The sequence below is a fragment of the Lynx rufus genome, unplaced genomic scaffold (assembly GCF_022079265.1).
Source record: "Lynx rufus isolate CCGP_SWC_20201006 ecotype Redwood Valley unplaced genomic scaffold, mLynRuf1.p SCAF_3, whole genome shotgun sequence".
NCBI classification, from domain to species: domain Eukaryota; kingdom Metazoa; phylum Chordata; class Mammalia; order Carnivora; family Felidae; genus Lynx; species Lynx rufus.
The window spans coordinates 105,914,923-105,931,102 of NW_025814845.1; the positions used below are offsets into that span (position 1 = coordinate 105,914,923).

General features: G+C 38.1%; 1 protein-coding gene across 1 annotated transcript in view; it reads left to right on the top strand.

The window, feature by feature from the left end:
• Positions 1-370: 370 nt before the first annotated feature.
• Positions 371-16,180, top strand: part of LARP1B (La ribonucleoprotein 1B) — a 35,303-nt gene continuing 19,493 nt past the window's right edge. Inside the window, exons 1-4 of the mRNA XM_047091895.1 lie at positions 371-914; positions 11,116-11,174; positions 11,586-11,645; positions 13,543-13,717. Of these exons, the coding sequence (XP_046947851.1) occupies positions 407-914; positions 11,116-11,174; positions 11,586-11,645; positions 13,543-13,717 (802 nt within the window). The 5' untranslated portion in view covers positions 371-406. The remainder of the gene's footprint in view (positions 915-11,115; positions 11,175-11,585; positions 11,646-13,542; positions 13,718-16,180) is intronic.

The window sequence follows — 16,180 nt, forward strand, 5'->3', positions numbered from 1 at the left end:
ACGCCCCCGCCTCCGCCCCCTTGTGCAGTTACCGGCTCTAGGGGCACGCGCCTCCTTGACTCCGCTAGAGGTCCTCCACCCCTGCTTGTAGTGCGTCCACCGCTGCCCACGCCAGGTGAAGGCTCGCGGCTCCCGGCTGAAGCGCCTGGCGCTTGTTGGCTGGCTCGGGGCGTGTGCCTCTGAGGCGAACTGGGCCGGCGGGCGGTTAGCGCTCCGTTCCGCGCGGGGAGGGGCGGCGGCACGCCGGGCGCTTGTACGGCGTCGGCCGACACGGGCGGCGGTGGCGGCCGGGTTCTCGGGTTTTCTGCCCCAGGCCGGAGCCAGTCGGTTCCCCGGCGGAAAGACGGGCAGTCGGGCTCCCTGGCCCCGGGCTCCCCCTGGCTGGGGTGGCTGGGGCAAAGGGACGATGTCTGCTCGCGCCCCGGTGCCCGGCGCTCACTCTGGGGAGGAGCCACCCACGGTGACTGCTGAGAAGGAGTCGCTGTTGGTAGCGGCGAGTCGGCAGGCCGAGCAGCTGTCCCCGCCCGAACCGGAGTGCAAGGAGGCGGCGAGTGAAGAGAGGGCCGCGACAGCCATCAGCGCGGGGGCTCGGGGAGAGCCGTCGCCGGCGCTGGTGCTGGGGTACAGCGTGCCCCAGGCGGCCGTGCCCGTGAGACCCCTGGCGCTGCACCTGGCGCACAAGGCGCGCGGGCCCGGGGGCCCCTTCGGTGGGGAACCCCCGCCACCCTTGCCGAGGGACCTGCCGGCCGAGGACGTCCTGGAGATTGAGGCGGCGGCCGGCCCTGAGGAAAAGCTGCAGCCGCCGCCGCCGCCGCCGCCGCCTAAGGAGAACCCCTGGACCAAAAAGCCTCCTCAGCACCTGTCCACTGCCGGGACGGGACTGCCGCCGTCCCCACTGGAAACCCTGGAGGCAGGTCTGTGGTTTTTGCGGTGGGCGCTGGGATGGTGTGTGCAGGGATGATTTGTTTGGCTGTTGAAGGACTGGGGGAAGGGCAGGCCTCCTTTCCCTGTCAGTCGGAGGTATTTCGTTCCAAGGTGTCATTCACTTTGCCTATTTACATAAATGGACATCTGGGAAGGGAGCGGCAGGAAGAGGTGGGACCTCAGCTTCTCCTTGACTGGTGGGGGCACAGCGGGAGGAAAGTAGCTGAGCCGCTCGCCTGGCGCGGCCTCGATTGAGTTTGCCCCCGTCCCCCCTCCCCTCCCCCCCCACGTGTTAGTGACTTGGGGAAACTAGGTAGATAACGCAGTTCATCCTATAGAAAAGTTTTGGTGGACTTTTGGACTTGTAAAAAAAGGGGTGAAGCAAGTCAGAGCCAGGGGATTTATTTATAAGCAGTGGAATCGCCATTGTAGTTTTTTTCATTGCGAAATAATTGATAAGCTGAAAATCTCCGTTTTCAAAACAAGAAGTAGTGATATTAAGTATGAGACTATACAGTAATTGCCAACAAAATTGTGGTGGGAAATAATTGAATAGGACAGTTGACATGAGAGTGGGTTGCATGTTAGGTAAATGGGAGTCTTCGGTTGGCAGCCCTCCTCTTCAGAGGAGGTTAGATTAAGCCTCAGCATTTGAAAGCTGATCAGTACAGTAGGGCCCTAGGTGCTTTATTTTGGTTGTAGTTTTTTTTTTTTTTAAGTTTAAGTGGAAAAAATAAAACAACACAGAAAGTGTCTCCTAGTTTTATTTTGTAAATTAAGTCTTAGTAAATCAATAGAACTTTTAATATAGAAATTACAGCTGTTTACTGGGAAATCTTCACTTTTTCTTAAAATTAAAGGTTAACAATACAATGGGGAAAATGTGAGTGTGTTTACAGGGTTGTGAGAATCAAGTGAGTTCAAGAATACGGCATAATTATAAGGTAATTAAAATGTTTTAATTACATTTATATTGCAGGTATAAACATTTCTTCAGAGGAAGTCCAATAGAGTGAGATGTTAATTGATTTTTTTTTTTAGCCTTTGCATGGTAATACTCCTCATTCTTCATAAATTTTGACACTTGCAGAAAAAACTACTTAAAAGTTTGCTCTAAATTTAATATTACCATCATTCTCTTCTAGCTGTAAAGATCTATTTATTCACTATCACTAACTGAAGGAAACAAATCTTAAAGCATAATGTCCATACATTTAGCGAAGGGAAAGAAAGCCTTAATGAATCTTAATGGACTGTTCAACCTCGCTACTTCTAGACTTATAATTGTAATTTATATTCAGTGAATTAACCAAAAAATGAACTGTCTTTTGGTTGTAAATTATTTTGACAGGTTTTTAAACTTTTAAGGTAAGACTTAGGAATTTTAATTGGAAATGTCCTTTTGAAAACTATTTAAGAGTTTAATTAACTTCAGGTGCCTTCATTGGGGATCTTAATCTTTATTGGAGGTTAAGAACAAGGTAATGCTTGAGGTATGTTGTGGTTCATGGCAATTTTGATTTTGCTGATGTCTCTCTGTAGGCAACTCTTCCTATTCTTGGAATCCTGTGGCTACAGGAATACTATTCTTTACTATTTGGAGCAGTAATTTTATAAACTTCCCAATACTGACTCTAAGCTGTTCTACCACAACTTCTGTTTGTAGTCATAGTGTAAAGATTATGGTGTAGAAAAATTGCACTGTTTTGAGAGACTTGGGTTCTACTTCTGGCGATTTTACTGGGCATTGTAAATGAATGAAATGAATGTATTCACCTCTTCCAGTTAATATAAGAGTGTCATCTATAATCTGGGTGCCTTGGCTTCCCATTTTCCTAAGCATATTTGCAACTTAAAGAACAATAAAATAGCAGAGGACCTTTAAGGTTTAGAGTAGGTGCAAACTAGGGATAATCTATTGGTAGGGAGCCTGTGTAATTTATCCTACAAACCAGGATACTGTAGAGAGGGAAAGAGAAGGATATTAATTATGCTGGAATAACAGACTTAAACCATGCTTGTCCTGGCCAAACCTGGATTTACTGTTACCCTCTTAATGAGGTACAGGAATTGCATCCACAAAATTTTGCCGGAAAGTTTATCATCAGGGATAGAAACATTATAGGAAATGAAGGGGATTATCATGATTATTATTCATGATAATCATGAATTTTCTCTGTTGAAACTGCAAGTGAATCATTCTTGCTTCTTCAGCCTTTGTGAGGCACTTTATTCCACTTGTAGGATGATTTTGGCCTGTGTATTGCTGTTTCTCTTAATCTAGGTGAGGCCTTTTCAACCAAAGCCTGGCCCACCTGAGACACCTAGAATAGTATCATTGCAGTCTTGAATTCAGTAAGCAGACCCGAAAGAATTGTCTCCAATTCTTGTTTAAAGTAGTTGTTTTCTTTTTTAAAGTAATTGGTTTCTTTTGGAGACCTTTATTAAAATTACAATGTGGGTTTTATTAATCTCATACCTGCTGCTATCACTGTATTTTGCATATCAAAAATCAGCTTTCTAATATAATTGCAGTTCTTTTACTCAACGAAAACATGGTATATAAAAATACTGATTTGTCCATCTTTTTTATCCTTATTCTTCTCTGACCTCATCAACTGTCCTTTCTCTTAATGTCTGCTTCCTAGAAACTTCAAATAAGCTTATTATTACTCTAATAACATTTTAAGTAAGTTATATGAATGATACATAAACACAGCCTCCTTATAAAAACAGAACTTTTGATGTCTCCTTACATATCCTGTTTACTGATATTCAGACCTTTCCATGCAGTTCCTTCTAAATATAGTGTTTTGTGTATGTTTTTAAAACATCATATCATCATCCATTTTTCATTTAAAGTATTGGTTGAGACCACCAACCAGGCATGGGCGGGGAGGCGCCTGGCTGGCTCAGTCCGTAGATCTTAGGGTTGTGAGTTCAGGCCCCACGTTGAGCATGGAGCCTACCCCCCCCCCAAAAAAGGTAACTATACAATAAGTGAGTTTTTAAAATTAAATTTTAAAAATTGCTGGCAAGGAGCCCATAAATATAATTGATATAGTTCATTTAGCCATTTACCTATTGGTTGACATCTTGGTTGTTTCAAACAGCATTTTTATTTTATTTATTTTAATTTTATTTTTTTAGAAGGAGAGCTTGAGCTGGGGGAGGGAGAGAAAGAGAGAGAGAGAGAGGCTCAGCCATGAGTGAACTTGCCCCCCCCTTCCATACCCAGCTCCACTGACTCAATCCCATGATCCTGGGATCATGACCTGAGCCGAAATCAAGAGTTGAATGCCCTTAAACGACATTTTTATACATATTTCTGGTATACATGTCTGACTTTCTGTAGGATAGATGATGAGAACTGGAATTGTTAGGTAACAAGATATTTGTTGACAAGTTGCTCTCTAAAGTGACTACAAATTGATAGTCCCACTTTTAGAATATGAGAATTAAATAGTTTTAAAAATGTTTTTTAAAACATTTACTGTAGTAAAATAGCATTTTACTACAATTTTCCCTTAAAATTAGTGTAATGTTGGTAACAGTGCATTTTCTTTCTTTCTTTCTTTTCTTTTAAGTTTATTTCTAACAGAGAGAGAGAGAGAGAGTGCGAGCAAGCTAGGGAGGGGCAGAGAGAGAGGGAGACACAGAATCCCAAGCAGGCTCCAGGCTCTGAGCTGTCAGCACAGAGCCCAAAGCGGGTCTCGAACTCACCAACCACGAGATCATGACCTGGGCTGAAGTCGGATGCTTAACCGACTGAGCCACCAAGGTGCCCCAGTGCATTTTCTTAATTAAAACTTTGCTAATGATTATAGTCATGAAAAGTGAGTAAAGTTTTTAAGTTTGTTTATTTATTTTCAGATAGACTCAGAGAGCATGAGTGGGGGAGGGGCAGAGAGAGAAGAGGAGAGAGAATCCCAAGCAGACCCTGCACTGTCAGGGCAGAGCTGGATGATGGGGCTCGAACCCATGAACCATAAGATCATGACCTGAGCCAAAAGCAAGAGTTGGATGCTTGACTGACCGAATCACCCAGGTGTCCAGGATTGGGACTCTGGGCTCTTGACTGACTGAGCCACCCAGGCAACTCTAAAATTATCCCTATTATGTTACACTCCCTGCCCCTGCAAACTACTTAAATATCCTACACATCTCTCTATTGGTTGTTAACATAAGAAGAGAGTACTTAAATGGGGAGGGAGCCTATAATGTATCTGGTCTTATCCTACCATTCTAGCTTTTTGTTTATGTTCTCTTCTTTGTACCCTGTGTTTTGGGTGAAGGCCCTATTTGCTCATCCTCAATCTCTTTAATTCTTTTCCCCCCCAATTTTTGTTTAAATTCTGGTTAACATATAGTGTAATATTGGTTTTAGAAGTAGAATTAGTGATTGATCACTTACATATAACACTCCGTGCTCATCATAACAAGCGCCTTCCTTAATACCCATCACCCATTTAGCCCACCCCCCACCCTGTTTTAATTCTGTTTATCCTTGAAAAACAAGTTCATATGCTGACTCCTGTATGTAGTCTTCCTTGGTCTCACTGAGCTACTCTCCTTAATAGTCCACAGCTTTCTTACAGAAATTACCCCTAAGTGTCTTGTAATGGGATTACATATTCATGTTTTTATCTCTAGTTCTAGTCTGTAATGTTCTTTGAGGCAAAGGGTGTCTTCTTGATGTTTGTATATTGTCCATAACGATGACTTTCATTTAAATGGTACTCAATTTGTGGATTTTATTATTTTGAAAAAAATTTTGACCTTTTAAAATTATGATTAAATGCAGTCATGGTGTAAGATATCTTTCTTTTTTTTTAATTTTTTTTTCAACGTTTATTTATTTTTGGGACAGAGAGAGCCAGAGCATGAATGGGGGAGGGGCAGAGAGAGAGGGAAGACACAGAATCGGAAACAGGATCCAGGCTCTGAGCCATCAGCCCAGAGCCTGACGCGGGGCTTGAACTCACGGACTGCGAGATCTTGACCTGGCTGAAGTCGGACGCTTAACCGACTGTGCCACCCAGGCGCCCCGTAAGATATCTTTCTTATGGGGTTAGCCATAGTCTGCTTTTAAAGAACAGATTATACCAGCAACTCTCATTTTAATGTGCACAGGAATCCACCATGGGTCTTTTTAAAATGCAGATCTGATTCTGTAGGACCTGAGATTTCTGTATTTTTAATAAGTTCCTAATTGATTTAGTGATGCTGATAGATCAGTTTGAATAACAAGGGATTTTAGTCCTAATGAAGTATAATAAATAATAAGTATCTGTTAACAATTAAAGATGTTGCATTTACCTGACTGGGTAATACTGTTGCAATTTTCGTTTCTAGTGTTAAAGCTCTTAAAATGAATTGTTTTCCTTATTAATTTAGAATTATTAGCTTATAGATTCCCAGAGTTAAAGAATAACATTTTAAAGGTACTGGAATATTACTCAAAAAGTTGCACTGATATAGTGTCTCACCAGTGATATTTGAAAAATGGGAGATATGAAGATCATACACCATTCATGTATGTTAATATATACTTGAAAACACTAGTAGTTTAAATTTGTTAGGTTTCATCTGTTTGGGAAAAAAATGTATTTTAAATTTTTATGTACAAATTTAAACGCACAAATATGTTTTAAATTTGTTTTTTAATTTTCTAGGGTTGCTTATGTTTTCTCTAAAAACGTGAAGGGCAATTTCCTCCATTTTAGTTAAAAATAGCCTTTTGTAGGCTTGTTTTACCTGTTCTCCCTATGTGTATATAAAATTATATTTAAGACGTGATGGACTATTTCCATGTTAATGCATGTAGATTTATCTTGTTTCTAAAACTTTTACATTCTTTTGTTTCGATATACTATAATATAACTATACCATGTTAATGAATGTAGATATAGGTTGTTTACTTAAATATGATTATATCAGCAAACTCACCAGTAAACATACAGACATGATTGTACCTTGTCTTGCTTCCCAGGTAATTTCCCAGAAATAGAATTGCTTTATTAAAAGATACATGTTTTAAGTGATAGATTACACATGTCATTACGATAGGTAAAAAGTGTTTTATTTTACATTTCTTTATTAGTGCAATTGAATGCCATTTCATATTTGGCCGTTTATATATATTTATTTTATTAAAAAAATTCTTTTTAATGTTTATTTTTGACAGAGAGAGAGAGAGAGAGAGACAGCATGAGTGGGGGAGGGGCAGAGAGAGAGGGAGACACAGAATTCAAAGCAGGCTCCAGGCTCTGAGCGGTCTGCACAGAGCCTGACATGGGGCTCGAGCCCACGGACAGTGAGATCATGACCTGAGCCACCCAGGCGCCCCATATATATTTTTAATTATGATATTTTGAGTAGAGTTGACACGATATTACATTAGTTTCAGGTGTACAACCTAGTGATTTCAAGTTTGTATGTTATGCTGTGTTCACCATAAGTGTAGCTACCATCTGTCCTTTTGCATCACTGTTACGTTGTCATTGCCTGTATCCATCAGACTGTGCCTTTTGCTGTAATTTATTCATTCCATAACTGGAAAACTGTCTCTCTACCCACTTCATGTATTTTGCCTAAACCCCCTGTATTTCTTTTTAAAATCATCTGTTCATCTTTCACATAGATTATTTATTTAGCAGCTTAGTATCATCCTTTCAAATTAAAAAGTCTGGGTTGATGAGGTTGTTTAAGTGAGCAGCACAAAGGACTTCCTTATGTTGAACTTGGAATTAGACAAATGTGTCCACACAGTTGGTTGCATTGCAACTGCAGGTCCTCCTTCTATCTGTGCTGGGGAGTCTGTCCCTGTGAAGGTGACAGACGAAAAAGCAACCTACAGGGGCACCTGGGTGGCTCAGTCAGTTAAGCTTTTAACTCTTGGTTTCTGCTCAGATGGTGATCTTGGGGTCATAGGATTGAGGCTCCACCCCCCTTTCCCTGATGCGAGGAGCCTGATTGGGATTCTGTCTTTCTCCCTTTCCCTCCCTCTCTCCCCCTTCATGTGATCTTTCTCTCTTTCTCTCTAAAATAAATTTTAAAAAAAATTTAAAAAGCAGCCTACAATACTTGCTTTTTGTGGACAGCTAGTTCCTAAAGGAAAAAGAGGAAAGGTGCTGATTTGGTAGGTTCTGTTTTTTTTCCTAAACTCATTAATCAGGAAACTTACTATTTCCATGGGAGGACTTGGGAACAGGAATGTTCTGGGAAAGTCTTCCTCTTAGAAAAGTAAATTAATTCATAAGGACCATTTAGTAACAAATGTTAAGAAATCACTGTTTCCTTTTCCAGAGTGGCTAACACAGTTTGTCAGATACTTTGTGATTAAATTATTATATTGATAACATGTACATAAACATCCCAATTACAATGTGTACATAAAGGTACAACATTAAAATGTAAGCATTATTAATTCCCCAGGGTTAAATGTAAGCTTTCCCATTATATTTCCTGAGGAGGAATTAAAGTTGAGAGCTTAAAATTTAAACAAAAATTCAAAATTCTGAGTCCAAAAGAATATGCTGAAATCAAAATCTCTTAAAATTTTTTTAAATGTTCTGGGGTGCCTGGGTGGCTCAGTCGGTTGAGTGTCTGACTTCGGGTCAGGTCATGATCTCGCAGTTTGTGAGTTTGAGCCCCACATCAGGCTCTGTTCTGACAGCTCAGAGCCTGCAGCCTGCTTCAGATTCTGTGTCTCCCTCTCTCTCTGCCCCTTCCCTGCTCATGCTCTGTCTCTCTCTGTGTCTCAAAAATGAATGAACGTTAAAAAAATTAAAAAAAAATTTTTTTAAATGTTCAAAGAAATAAATATTTCCAACTTACTCACTTTTAAGTAGAGCTTATAATCAGTGTCTGAGTATGGAACTGTACTGGGTTTTATTTTTATTTATACATGGTTAAATAAAAAATTTTTTTTTAATGTTTATTTTTGAGGAAGAAAGAGACAAGAATATGAGTGGGGGAGGGGCAGAGAGAGAGGGAGACACAGAATCCCAAGCAGGCTCCAGGTTCTGAGCTGTCAGCACAGAGCCCGACGCGGGACTCCAACTCACAGGGCATGAGATCATGACCTGAACCAAAGTCAGATGCTCAACCGACTGAGCCACCCAGGCCCCCCGGTTTTTAAATCAATAGATTATTAACTCTATTATGTTTAAGTATTTTTAAAAATTTTGTTAATAATTTGTGTCATTTAATATTAAAGTTAAAAAGTTTATTTTTATGTAGTCAGAATAATTAAAAAAAATTATTTTTAACGTTCATTTTTGAGAGACAGAGACAGAGTGTGAGCTGGGGGAGGGCAGAGAGAGAGGTAGACACAGAATCTGAAGCAGGCTCCAGGCTCTAAGCTGTCAGCACAGAGCCCAACATGGGGCTTGAATCCAGTAACCGTGAGATCATGACCTGAGCCGAAGTTGGATGCCTAACCAACTGAGCCACCCAGGCACCCCCAGAATAATTTTTATCTTTAATTTCTGACCTTAATTTTGTGATTATTAATATCTAATTGATTTATAGTAAAACTAAATGAAACCTGCTTGTGTGGCCTGTCCCTTACTACTTTACATCAAATATTTTGTATAAAGCTTTATTTTGTAACTTCCGGGCACTTAATTTACTTAACATAGCAATATTTTGGGACATTTTTTTCCACTTTGTTGAGGGAAAGTCCCCCAAATGTTCTATACTGTATAACTTTCTTTTATTTATGTTTTTGAGTTTGAGCGAGAGTGTACGCACGTGAGTGCGCCCAATTTGAGGAGGGGCAGAGAGAGAGAGAGAATCCCTAAGCAGGCTCTACATTGTCAATGCAGAACCTGATGCAGGGCTTGAACTCACAAACTGTAGATCAGGACCTGAGCCAAAGTTGGAATTTTAACTGACTGAGCCACTCAACTGCCCCGATATTGTCTAACTTTCATAAAATACATGGTATATGTAGAACATACTCCAGTCAAATTCTGGATAGCGTTCAGGCAAATATTGTTCTTTGTTTTCCTGCCCTCATTTTTTGTAATTTTTCTTAATGAAATATTTTATCTTTATGCCCATTTACAAATATGTATATACATGCACATACGTGTAACTATGTACTCATTATTCTGCATTAGGAATAGAATTACTTTAATATTCAAGATTCCTGTATTTTCATCCCTTGCGATATCTTCATCCTTCATCTCTCTTCCTTTGAAAAGTACTCTGTATCTTTTTAAAATCTGCTTCTGGGTTTTAACTGAAAGATTGCTTCATTTTATTCTATGAATTGGTCATTGCTATGATTTTATGAATTCATGTTTTGCTGTATTATTGTGTTTTCTGTGCACACCAAGTTTATTCTACTTTTCAATATTTACTTTAGATCATGTTTAGCTAGGTGATACGCCATCTGGTCATCTTGGCTAAGTAACGAACCAGACTAAAAAACAGTTGTAAAGCTTCATTTAGAGAGTAAGTCTTTCTCTATCTCTCTTTATTTATGTATTTATTTCATTGTCAACCACTGTCTTATTCAAAATAGGGACAAGTGGTGATACCATGATAATCTTTTTTTTTTTTTAAGTTTGTTTGTTTACTTAGAGAGTGTGTGAGTGGGGAGGGGCAGAGAGAGAGGGAGGGAGAGAATCCCAAGCAGGGTCTGCTCTGACAGCCACCCAGGTGCCCCAGTACCATGATAATCTTATATAAACTTTTACAGAGACCTGTTCTATTTTTTATGACTTTATCTACATACAACCTATTATGGTTGCTAATCTTGTTTGTTTGCAAGCACAAATAGTTTGAAGTCTTCTGACTTATTTTCTGGATGCTTCTTGATGAATGTCAATGTATGAATTGTATAGCAAAATGTATCCCTTTGGGAAGTAAGTTACTACTTTATGAAAACATGTTATATTTCTAATTTTTTCATGTTTTCCTCCGTGAAAGGATTGGTCTATCAGTTCAGGTTAAGTAAACCTTGATATTTCTTTTGATTTGAACACTGAAAACAAATTTGAATCTATTCTTGAACTGTAGTTGATTTCTTGTTGAGTTTCAGTATCAGAACTTTGGATTTTGTTGGAAATGATGACAACACTGGCTTACTGAACTTGATATGATACTTATTTTGTTAAATATATCAAACGAAGTGATTGTAAAAACAATTCTGTGTATTTTTTTTTAATTTTTTTTTAGAGCTCAGTTCCCCCAAAATTATAAAAGCAGGAAAACTCAAGACAAAGAAATCCAACAAGGTATGTTTTTACATGAAATAGTTCTTAGCTATATTGATGTTGAAAATTGGTATGTTAGAAACTCTTAGATTATTATGTACTTTTCTTCTAGTTTTATCATTGATGTTAGGTTAAAGCTAATATATTAGAGAATTGTGGCCTTTGTGCAAATCCTGTATATGTTTGTCATTCTGTTATCCTATATATATCAATCTAGTCTCAGTGTCATTAAATAGTGCTAGAAGGTGGATAAGACCCAAGCATTGTTATTGCAGTGTTCTGTTGTTTGGAGAAGATTTTGAGTTAATTTGGCAAATGCCTGCATGTAATTGTATATAGGTGATTTTTTAGAATTGCCTTCACTTTTAGAAAATATTTTTTCTACTTAAGATTTCTAATTTGCAGATATAACACTTATTTATTACTTCTTAGGCTAGTGATTTCAGCGATATGGCGAATTGGCCAACGCCAAGTGAATTAGTGAACACTGGAGTGAGTATTATTTTAAGGTTTTTTTCCTTCATAAAGGGAAAATATTCTCATTTCAACATGCAGAATTTTATTTCAAATGTGGAGAATTACATTAATAAAGAAATGCTGAAAACTTAGCAGCCATCCTTTTTATAGTCTAACCCATTTTTCAGATACCTGATTTTATTCATCACATTGCCTTCATTTGATTGTATTCTCAGGAGGTAATCTTCGATTTAGAAGGGGTGGGTACCATGCTGTTATTTTTATGTAGTGACTACAATTAAAGAGATTAGTTTTTAATATGAGACTAAATTGAAGCCCATTTTGTTTCAGAATTTGCTATATGTTTATTTATAATCTTCAATATGTATTGAAGAGCTAATTATATATACACATATGCATCATATGCATATATATATTGTATCAAATCAGGAAGTGTTCAGTGAATGGATTTTTAATTTAAACTATGAAAGAAACAAAGATGGTTCTGAGATACTTTAATCAAAGGACTTAAAAACATTTTTTGTAATGTTTGTTTATTTTTGAGAGAAAGACACAGAGCGTGAGGGGGAGAGGGACAGAGAGAGAGGGAGACACAGATTTGGAAGTAGGCTCCAGGCTCTGAGCTGTCAGTGCAGAGCCTGATGCGGGGCTCGAACTCAAGGAACCGCAAGATCATGACCTGAGCTGGAGTTGGACACTCAACTGACTGAGCCACCCAGGCACCCCTATCAAAGGACTTTTTAGAGGAGTGGTAGCATATATGGTTATCTGATTACATGTTTTCATTTGACACTGTACACTTTGCTATTTGTATTTTGTGCAGTATTAGCTTATAGTTGTAGATAATATACATTAAACAGCTTAATTAGTGAGTGACATGTAATAAACTACACATGAAGTATACAACTTGATAAGTTTTGACCTGTGAAACCATCACCAAAATCAAGATAATGGGCTTAACCATTACCCCAAAAGCTTCCTCACACTCCTTTGTAATTCTCCCTGTCACATTCCCCTCATCATTCCTGGTAACCACTGATATGCTTTCTGTCACTTATAGTTAATTTGCATCTCTTACAATTTTACATAAATAGAGAGTCCTAGAATAGGACTCCTTTTTCCCCCAGTTTTCACTTAATTATTTTGAGGATTTATTTATGTCATTAACGAGTACCTGTAGTTCATTCCTTTTTATTGCCAAGTAGTATTTCATTTTATGAATGGAATGCTGCTTGTCTATTCATCTATGGATAGACATTTGTGTTGATTCCAATTTGGGGCTGTTAGACATAAAGCTGCTCTATAAACATTTGTGTACAAAATTTTGCATGGATATATGCTTTCATTTTTCTTGAGTAAATACCGAGGTAGAATAGCTGGATTGTATGGTTGCTATGTGTTTAGCCTTTGCTGGAACTACCAAACTTCATTCCCCTAATACTCAGTGTATGAGAATTCAACTTGTGTCACACCTTCACAAATATTCCATAGAGTCAGTCTTTTAATCTATTTCTATTAGGTGTGTGGTGGTATCACATTCTAGTTTTAATTTGCATTTCTTTGACTAATGATGCCAAGCACCTTTCCATTTACATTTGCTATCAGTATAACTTTTTGTTGAAGTGTCTGTTCAGTTGTAGCCCATTTTTTGAAAATTTGAGTTGTTTTCTTATGATTTCATTTTGAGAGGTCATTATATATTTTGGATCCAAGTGCTTTATCAAACACTTAGCAAATATTTTTTCCCAATCTGTGGCTTGACTTTTAACAATGTCTTTTGAAAAGTAGTTTTATTTTCAATAAAAATTGTCATTTGTTTTGCAGTATTTAGAAAAGGTTTATTACCACAATTTTTTAGATATGTTAGTGAAAATGTGCATGAAAATGATTTCATTCAGAAAACTTTTTGCAGAGTCAGAGTGTCATCAGCCAAGGAAATAAGAAGCTACAAAATAGAAAAGAAAGAGAAGACAAGGTTGAAAAGAGAATTAACACTGAGAGCAAAGAAAGCCGGGAAACAAAATTAGATGGTCCTGGTGAAAATGCCAGTGAGGATGAGGCTCAGTCAAGTAATCAACGAAAGAGAGGTTAGTTCATCTATAACTTCCACTTTTTCCACCAGTTTTATTGAGATATAATTGATAAAATAACATTGTATTAGTTTAAGGTATATAACACGATGATTTGATGTATGTATATATTGTGAAATGATTTCCACAATTTTATTTTATTAAAAAAATTTTTTTTAATGTCTATTTTTGAGAGAGAGAGAGACAGAGCATGAGTGGGGGAGGGGCGTAGAGAGAGGGAGACACAGAATCTGAAGCAGGCTCCAGGCTCCACGTTGTCAGCCCAACATGGAGCTCCGACCCACAAACTGCAAGATCATGACCTGAGCTAAAGCCAGAGGCTCAACTGATTGAGCCACCCACGCACCCCTCCACAATTTTAGTTCACATCCATCACCTCCCAGTCACAATGTCTTGTTTTGTTTTTTTCTTATGATGAGAACTTTTATTATTTTTTTTTTTTTTTATTTTTTTTTTTAAATTTTTTTTTTTTTCAACGTTTATTTATTTTTGGGACAGAGAGAGACAGAGCATGAACGGGGGAGGGGCAGAGAGAGAGGGAGACACAGAATCGGAAACAGGCTCCAGGCTCTGAGCCATCAGCCCAGAGCCCGACGCGGGGCTCGAACTCACGGACCGCGAGATCGTGACCTGGCTGAAGTCGGACGCTTAACCGACTGCGCCACCCAGGCGCCCCTGATGAGAACTTTTAAGATCCAGTCTCTTAGCAACTTTCAAATATACAATACAGCATTGATAACTATAGTCACCATGCTGTATAGTATATCTCCAGAACTTATTTGTCTTATAACTGGAAGTTTGTACTTTTGATCACCTTCACTCATTTCCCCTATCCCCAGCAGCCACCAATCTGTTCTCAGTTTCTGTGAATTCAGCTTTTTTAGATTCCACATGTAAGTAAGTCTTTCTGGCTTATTTCACTTAGCATAATGCCTGCAAGATCCATCCATGTTGTTGCAAATGGCAGGATATCCTCTCTCATGACTGAATAGTATTCAGTTGTATATTTATACACCATGTTTCCTTTATCCATTCATCTGTCAATGGACACTTACATTTTTTCCATGTCCTGACTATTTTAAGTTAGATGGTCCTGGTGAAGATCTCACTGAGAATGAGGCTCATTCAAGTAGTTAATGAAAGAGAGGTTAATTCATATTTTCATTTTGATTTTAATTTTGTGAAGAAAGTTGTAATAATGAAGAATTGTATTTAATCAATTGATTCCTAGTAGTCACCAATAGGTATTTTGGATTTCTTCAGGATACCATCTGCAATGGTAACTGATTTGCTTTTGTAATATTCTTAAACTATTAAGCTTTCCTTTTTTCATTTTACTTGTACTTTATGTAGGTATAGAATGAAGTTGCACTTATAGAAATGGGTATAGATAGATACTTTTAAGATATATTTCTTAAAAATTGTATGATAAGTGTTTCTTAAATTTGCATTGGAACTGCTCCCTATATTCAGTTTTGGTCAACTTTTTTTTTTTTTTCCATAGCATCTCTCCATTAAATTACACTTAGAAGAAAAAATACTGTCCTTGTATCCTTTTACATATTTGTATGCAACTTTTCCTGTATCTAGGGACAGATTATGATTTAACTGCTTTGTAAAAGCATATACTCATTGAGTGTTCTGAGCGTGAGTAAAAGTGTCTTCACAGGGCTTTAGGCAGAAAAGTTCTTTAAACTGTTGAAAGGTCAGTAGCTGAAACAAGGTGAACATTGGGAAAAGTGGCAGGAGATGTTGTTGGTCCACATTGTGCAGGGCTTTCGTCACTTGGAATTAGCGTTTTATTTTGAGTGCCATGGGAAGCCATTAAAGCGTTTTAATTCTTGGCGGTAATGTGGCATGGGAGGGGACATTTTATGAAGTGTTTCCAGTCAATTTCTTTAATAATGAATTAAACAATCTCCCATACATTGAACACTTGCTTGAAATTTTTTTAAGTTTATTTATTTTTTGAATTCTTTTTTAAATGAGTATCTAATCCTTAGCTGCAGGGTAAGCATATTAATTAGCCTTACGTGATATGATGAGCCAAGGCTAATTGCTTAAAAGTGGTTGACAATAGGACAGACATGTTAGGAAAAAATTTCCCAGTTTCTTAAACAAGTTTATCACTTAGCTTTTTCATACTTCTCAGATAGGTAAGTCTTTTTGACTTCCTGGAATTCATACAGATGACAGACCTGTCATCCTGCTTTAAAATTGTCTTGTTAATCGCTTCAATTAAAACTGATCAGCAAACACTAAAATCCAGGTTTTTCTATTTAAATTCATTTAATCAAGTTGTGAATTGACTCTCTTTAGAGCACACAGGTGTTTGTTTGTTTGTTTGTTTGTTTTGTTTTTTTTAATCTTCAGAGGAAGGGCTTTTTTATACCAGAGAGACTCACTGATAGAATTTATAGTATAGAATTCAGATAGATTTTTTTTTAAAGATCTTTCATA